Source organism: Limulus polyphemus, unplaced genomic scaffold (genome assembly GCF_000517525.1).
Source record: "Limulus polyphemus unplaced genomic scaffold, Limulus_polyphemus-2.1.2 Scaffold2043, whole genome shotgun sequence".
Classification (NCBI taxonomy): domain Eukaryota; kingdom Metazoa; phylum Arthropoda; class Merostomata; order Xiphosura; family Limulidae; genus Limulus; species Limulus polyphemus.
Genome location: NW_013667653.1, coordinates 157,568 through 165,836, shown reverse-complemented (window position 1 = coordinate 165,836; position 8,269 = coordinate 157,568). Strand labels below are relative to the sequence as shown.

Below are 8,269 nucleotides of genomic sequence, written 5' to 3'. Positions count from 1 at the left end.
AAATTCCTAAAGAAATTCTAAATAAGTCTTTTCTAATGGATCAAACATTACAAAAGAAATTAAATAAAAATTTCAACTTCTTCCCAACATTCACAGAAAATGTCATTATGCAGATTTTCTCCAGTTATTAATCAAAATTTTTTAAATTTGGTATTTTATCTTTTTCCAACTGAAGAGAAATACATGTTCAGGTGTGTACTTTCATTGTGATTTTATGAAACAGTTTCTTTTTATGATCTGTGTATTAAAATATCATCTTTCAGGAATTCAACAGATCACAGATGTGTCCTACTTTAAATTCAATTATATTACTCCCAACATTTTCACACATAAAAAAAACATTCCCATTTACAGACTTCACAATCTGCATTTTTGTACAAGGATAGTCACTTTACTTTGAAGTGACTAGCATGAGACTAATTACTTTAAAACTGTTTTCACGCATGAAAAATTTGTGGCTGTGTAACTGACGATTCTATGGCATCATTAATAGTTCTATTTTCATGTTGTATAAAGTTATTTAAAAAGAAATCAATTAAAAATTAATTTTCATAAATAAAATTTCACAGTTTTAAACAAAAAGAATTGTACATTTATTTCATACATTTTAAATTAAGAGCAGAATGGTTTATTTAGTTTTATAAAATCTTCCATACTATATATAAGTATATATACACACACAAGCTTTACTATTCTTCCAAGAATAGCCTAGATGTCACCTATGGTTCAACCAACTCCTTTTTACACATTACTGTGGATATTTGACCCCAGAAAATGTGTTGAACAACATATGGAAAGGTGGTCACTCAGGCACTTTGACTGACCAACACCTTTAGAATTTAATATGTACAGTACAGTAATTTTTGCAATCTGCATGCATGTACAAAAAGATACAAGTACATTATATATTATCATTGGTCTGGGTGTCACAGGAAAAAAAGTCAAAATATTTCTTCAAAATAAAACATGAATTATCACTCTCACACACGTGTATGCAAGTGTTTTCCGTGATCATTATTTCACATTGTCTGAACTCGATATTCAAAATTTGTCAAAGTGAAGATCAGCAAAAAATAAGCATTTCTGTTACAACCCATCATATTTAGTTTTTTTCACCTTTCATTACAGCTGCCATTTTCTAGATTGTAAACATTCTGATAAACCTGTTTTGAAGGTCACGTACAGTTATCAATATAACATAGTTTGAAAATATAAAGTTCTTCTTAATAACCTTTTTTCTATTTTTCAAGTTAAGCAATCTTGTATCCAAAAATCTGCTTCCTCAAAAAATCAGGTTTTTTACATCACAGCTTATTACTCATAATAACTTATACACACAAATATTTTTTTTTACATTTTACAAAACAAAAAAAAAAGCTGCTGTCTGAAGAATCACAATCACTGTAACATACAAAATACACCATTTATATTTTGAGACTGGCCATGGTGCTAAATGTAATTAATGACAGAAATTTTCACTAATACTATACATACCTTACAAATCGCAAGGAAAAGAAACTTTCAGATGTAACTCATTCTCTACAAATTACATTTATAGCTTTAACGTGTTGTAATGAAATTATGGTAATGATTACATTTGTTATGTACTTCTCTTAAAAAAACAAAAGAAAAACAAGCCAATCATATCTTGCTGTAACTGCCAAACAAAGTAAAAAGAATTAAATCTGACAAACCATTAATTTTAAAGCACCATATAGCTTGGAAGCAATGTTTAGAAGTTCATAGAGACTTAAATACAGTTTTGTCTTTTTCACTTAACTCACTAACCTCTTGGAGCTCAATGAGATATGCTAAAAAAAGATAATACACAAACGTTTCTACAACCTGTAGAAATACAGCATGTTTCCTGTAGACTTTTTAGGTCTATTAGGCTAAAATATCAGGAGGTTTGCACCTCTTTATACTGTACATTATTAATTAGATTTTTTACAGATTCGTATTTAGATTTTATTTATTCATTGATTTGTGTCTCTTCACCTGGGTTATAATTTACATTTGGTACAACAGATGCTTGGTCTTCAACAGTTATATTTCCTGTTGAACAAGGCAATGAACTTGTTTCTCCTGCTAAGTTTCGTTGATTATCACGGCATTTATCACCAAATTCTTCATGATCTATATCTGTAACCGGATACTCGGAAATATTCTCCTCTCCAGATATAGCATCAACAAAGTGTTCCGTTGGAGTACTAAGTCCATTAGATTCCATGTCCTGTTCTGGATACACCTTGCATTCACCACCTTCTTCATTCCTGTCCTCATGATTTTTCATGCATTTTCCAAACTCTTTATTCATTACTTTTTCATGATCGTCGTTATGATGATTTTCCTCTTGTGTTTCCTCCAAGCTGTGCAGTCGTTTTTCATCCTCACAATCATTTACTTTCTTATTAGGCAGTTTTTCCAATCCCTCCTCACAGGTTTCCTTCAATTCTTCTTCATATTTGTTGAGACACTCTGCATTTAACTCTTGGTCTTCATCAAGAATATCTTGTTGAATGTTTTCTTCCTTATCTAAACTACTTTCTTTATCTCTGGTATGGCCTTGTGTCTGTTGAAGTACTTTGGTTTTTAAACTTCTCTTCTTCAGTCATATAAACAAAATTAATATCTGTGTTTTCATCTTCCTCTTCAGGCTGCACCTGCTCCACTTTATTTATTTCTTCATCCCCAACAAAACTGTTTTGCTTCTCTTCTTCAGAAATTTCGTCATTTTCAACTTCTTTGAATTTCTCACCTGTTAGTATATCTGAGAAGACAGAATCAATAATTTTGATTAACTTACATAACTAAAATTTATTAGAAAAAATTGGAATACTTGCAATCGTTCTCATTGCCAGCTGTAAAGCCGATTGTAATATTAACAAATAATCGTATTACTAGTAAATTTATTGACACAAAAGGTTATACAACTCACTAACATGGAAATTTCAGGCTAAGTCATCACATTCAAAATTCATTTAGTCCCTCCAGTACAAAGTTTCACAACTATTAAAGGATAGAAAACCTACATTTTAAGAATCAAAAAAGCTGTCTCATGAGCAACTACTTAACATGTGTAAAGTTGTTTTTGTCTGCAGTTGAGTATAATTAGAAAGCTTTCAGCATAAATATATAATTTTTTTCTCTGTTTCTTTTCTTTATGCAAAGAAACTAATGAAAATAGACATATTCACATATGATTAAAACTTCAAATACACATTTTTGAAGCTGGCCTGCTTATGTAATGATAGATGTTGACCAAACAACAGGACAACATTTCCCAGAAAACTGTGTGAACGAGGACAAGACTGCTACGTCAGAAACCAATTGTAGCTAAAGCACAAAAATAGTAACTTAGCTTGAATAACTTCATATCAAAATTGCCAAGAATAGTTAACGAGTCTAGCCAATCACTGCCAAGGGTAAATAAAATTTTTCCTACTCAAGTACATTTTCAAAAACACAAAAGAAATAAAACAGTACCAATTTTGGTTGTAAAAAAATTGGTTTCCAAGAGTTAATGACAAAAGACTTTGCAAGCTTATGTTTATCAAGCATACTTTTTCTCAAGGACAGAAAATTTTTATTTCAGCACTTCATAAAAGCCAGAGTACCAAAATTTAAGTTTCTTTAACTTTGAGATTTTTAAGAACCAATACAAACCTTAAATAAAATTTTAGAAAACGTAGCCTACAACAATATATCAATAGCATCATTAAAATATGTGTAATATTATTGGTATCACTATAATGAATCAATAACGTATTTTGATGATAAAAAAGTAAATTACAGTAGTTATAACACAAATGAGTCATTTTTTAATCACAAGCTTCACACTTCACATTCTTATCTGATATTACATTCACCACAACTGATCTGACAGAGCAGCATGGAAGAAACAGGTGGAACATGCTAAACTAAATTTCTGTACAAATATTTCACTAAAACTAAACCAAGTACCTAAACCTAAAATATATTTACAAATCAATAAATCAAACAAAAAACATTACTTTCTATTTTTTCTAAGGGGCATAATTAGCAAAATATCCCCCTTTATCTAATACAGTTATATCTAATTTAGTTATAAAAATCTACTTTTCAAACAAATTTTGCTAAGTCCATTCTCTCAAGTTCTTAACTATGTTTATACACATCAAGTAGGCTTACTAAGAAGTGCTCTACATATATAATTTTTCTCCTCACTTTTGGCATGACTTAAAACCTTAACAAAGACCACAGCTAAATTCAAAAATGGTTAAAAATCAGTGATTGAAAATTGCTACAGTTCTTACCAAAACTACTTTAACAACCTTTATTTTGGTTTAAAAGAAAGCAAATAAAGAAAGACCAGAAAGTTAAGTTTTACCAAAATTTTGGGTTAATAATCAAAAAGGCATTTTTTTTTCAAATGATTATAAAGTCATGCCCCTACTTTACTTCTATTGTACACATTTTAATGTGTATTACTCCACTGCAGGATTATCATATGAATGTTGTAATATGAAGAGACAACTAATAGCAATACACTCACAAGCTATTAAGTGAAAGGGGTTAGTCTGAAGCATTTTTTAAAATTAATTTTATTTAAAACAATAACCAAATACTAAGGTTTTGAAGTTAAATACTTAAAGTTTTACAGTTTTTTTCAAGATTTATAATCAGATTTCAAGGGTGCTATAATCCTGGAACACACAACTAAATGTTCTTCTTCCTGCTATTTTTGTTCATAGGGAAGTTTCAAATGTCTTGGGTCTTGCAAGAAAAGACACTGCCAATGGCTAACAAGAAATACAAAAAACTAGATTCCAAATGTTATCTATTTTTTCATTAAGTCAGTTATTAAATAGGAGATTTTCTACTGAAACAGAAATTTGAGGTGTTTTCAAAGACTGTAACTTAACATGTGTTTTCCCTACTACTTACGGTACTGCAATTTTTAAAAGCTCATAAAAGACTATTCCATGACCTTTCAGGATTACGTGGGCTTGTGCAACCCCTGTGTAACGTATAAAAATATGTAAATATTATTTCTGAACATTCTCTTACAAGAACGTGGTGAGATAAGATCCATGTTATCCTGAATACTCTAAGGAAGAAAACAACAACAACACCTGTTTTATCTTCATTTTCATCTACTGGGTCAGACGTGGAGGATATGAAGCTGTTTGCTCGAGACTGATTCACACTCAAGTTGCTAGGGGAACGAGATATCATGCCACAACAAAGACGATGAGTTTCATGAAGAAAGTGGAGTTGTTCTCTTGATGTATGAAGCTCTAGTTGTAACTGTATCCTCTCTTCTTCCTTGTCTGTCACATGTGACTATAAAAAAAAGAAAAACACTTCATAACCATCTAGCTCCTTTCAGATAACACAAAATATATAATATACTTATTCAGCTTAGAGAAATACAAATAAATCCATCAGAATATGCTTGGAAACAAGAGAAGTAGTTATCACTCATAACAATTTATTTTGTCATTAGATGTAAACAAACTTAGCATTCATTCATTTACTTTTGTTTATACTAACTTAGACAGTTAAATATTAAAGTGGCTTTCTTCAGGCACTTTCAATGAAAGCATATTTCTGCTAAAAGCTCTTTGTAATATGTTTAAATCCTAAAGAAATTAGGAAGAACATACAATTTGATTTAAGCTAGTTAAGTGCTAATCAACTTATTCTTTTACATAAAACTGATGTATCTTCTATCCCATTAATACAGTTTAACACACTTCCTTATACCCCTTACAACTTATAATACATCAAAAGAAAAAAAAAACTCTTCTTATAATCTAAAAACTTGTCCCCCCCCCTTTTTTTTCAGCTAGATTAAACATCTCATAAACTACATTCAACTTACCAAGATTTGGGTCAACTGTCTATTCAATTTGCAGGATATGTCCAACAATTTTTCTAATGGAGGAAAACCTGGAAGTCTGCCTGCCTTTTTTGGATCTATGAGTGATGGGGTTTCAGAGTAAACACCGTTGTCTTCGTCAGCAACAACTAGAAACAAAAGAATAACTAAACTTTAAGTGTTTATGTAACGACAGTTATAAACTTTGAGTATTTATGTAAGAATAGTTATAAACTTTGAATGTTTATGTAACAACAGTTATAATCTTTGAGTCTGTGTAACAAGTTAAAAACTTTGAGTGTTTATGTAACATAAATTATATAAACAATAAAGGTTTTCTTATTGTGTTGTACATCATGTAGAACTACACAACACATGTTGCTTTGTACATACCAGTTTTAAGTCAAACAAAACTCATCCTCAACTACTAAATTTCATGACTGGACTAGTCAAATTAAAAAGTCAGTGAGCAACAGGCCTCACTTAATTACAATTTATAGCCATGAACATAAAAACTAAATCCTAGATGTTGTCCACCTATTCTCAAACAGCAATATTAAAAATGGAACTGGGAAATTTGTAGTAACAGAGCCATTTATTATATTTAATTCAATTTTTGTTTGTTATTTCTATGTTGTATATTTTTTACCCTATAGTGTTTTAATACAGTAATTACTCATGTTAGGGATTGAAAGGAAGCATTGCAAAATCAACTAGCTGCGTATCTTCTGTGAAACCATTTCGGATGTTAAATAATATAAAATCTGATTAGCTCAAATTCGATGACGGTACCTGATGATGACAAAACCTCGTCGAAACATTGTACATTTGCTGTTAAACTTATATTAAAATTTTTCTTCATTACCCATTCAAGCTGTCTCCAGGCATTATTAAAATCTGATTAGACTTGTAAAAAATACACTATTATGCAAGTACTATGAAGAAACACATGAAAAACTTTTTCTTACAGAAATAAAATGATTTTAATTATCATTTCAATATCTTTGTCAGACGAAATATTTTTACCATCGACGACAGAAGTACATACATTTTGTCCAAACAGCACGAGATGGATATTTTTAAGTCTCTCTACTAATGCTCAAATTGTTGACTTGTTTTATACTGTTCATACTGTATCACACTTAGTAAGTTTATATTTTTGCTTGTTACAATTCTTAGATACAAAAGCAAACTGAGTTACTCACTTTCTATGTAAAATACAAAAGAAACACCTAAGTAATGTGTGTGTAACCCATGCGTTATCAGAGAACCTGTAAAGAATGAAGTCGGAGAACCACAAGTAATTCTATACCATCCCCATTTTTCTTTTCTCTACATAACACTAGTTTAACCCTTTGTAGATTGGATGGGTGTATCATTAATATTCAGCTCTCACAGTGAAAATACTTTCTCACACTGGATGAAACTTCATACAATCATTAAACTATCCGAGAAATGTCTGTCTGAAAAAATTCATAAAATTTCATTTAGTTTTTTTTTTTTTTTATTAGGTTGTGAAATGTCTGGAATTTTTTCTGAAACAATTTTAAAGAGTATATCCTTTTAGTTTAGACTATTATTTTAGTTTGTCAAAGACTGTCATTGATTTGTTGTGTTTATGATCATTGTAATATTATTTTGTTTAGTTTATGATGTTGTATTTTGTGTTTGTGACTCGTTGTTGTCGAGAGTGTAGAGTGGCACATGGGAACCGATAGTGAAGGGGTGGTGGGCCAGCAGAGGAGAAAGAGAGAAGATTGCAGCAAAGCTACGGACAAGGCAAGGTTTATGTCTTATCCTGATATATTTATATGTATTTAGTTCAGAATATATATGTTGATATTGAAACAATTGTAGTGGATGCTGTTCTATCATCGTTACCTTTACCGTCAACAAGTCACAGACACCTACCATATAAAAATCCACAAAAACAAAATCTGACAACTTCGTGTCTGTGACAGGATATTATACAGTGGTAAATGGCAGTAAAATAAAACATGAAAGCCAGTGAAAAAAAAAAGAAAAAGGAGGCCTATCTACACACAACTGTAGTAGTATTGCATATGGTGTGGCAATTAAATCACGCTATAGAACCATGTCAACTTTTGATAAATTGATAGAAATTGGAGAATGTCTTGGGTTAACCCGATGACTACTGGTACTAACTTTCTTAGTAGGCAATGCAAGTGTGCATTTGTGAATTGAAATAATGATAGAAAACTTATCTTTTAATGGATTTCTGATTTTATTTTTATAAATAGTAGCATAACATTCAATTATTTGTACAAAATTGTATTCTTTAATGAAGTTTAAAGAGGAATTTAATGAAAAAATTCCTAAAATACGTTTTAGACTGTAAATAAGCGCCCTCTAAGAAGAACTTTTTTTTTTTTTCAAAAATGTTTT

The 8,269-nt window shown here is 30.4% G+C and overlaps 1 protein-coding gene across 3 annotated transcripts in view; it reads right to left on the bottom strand.

Annotated features, from left to right (window-relative positions):
- Window positions 1-993: 993 nt before the first annotated feature.
- LOC106465761 (rho guanine nucleotide exchange factor 11-like) overlaps window positions 994-8,269 on the bottom strand; it is a 78,546-nt gene continuing 71,270 nt past the window's right edge. For all 3 annotated transcript variants that reach the window (XM_022393690.1, XM_022393691.1, XM_022393692.1), the window contains 3 exons: window positions 5,867-6,012; window positions 5,115-5,325; window positions 994-2,770 (listed from right to left, as the gene is read on the bottom strand). In XM_022393690.1, coding sequence (XP_022249398.1) covers window positions 2,550-2,770; window positions 5,115-5,325; window positions 5,867-6,012 — 578 coding nt within the window. In that variant the 3' untranslated portion in view covers window positions 994-2,549. The remainder of the gene's footprint in view (window positions 2,771-5,114; window positions 5,326-5,866; window positions 6,013-8,269) is intronic.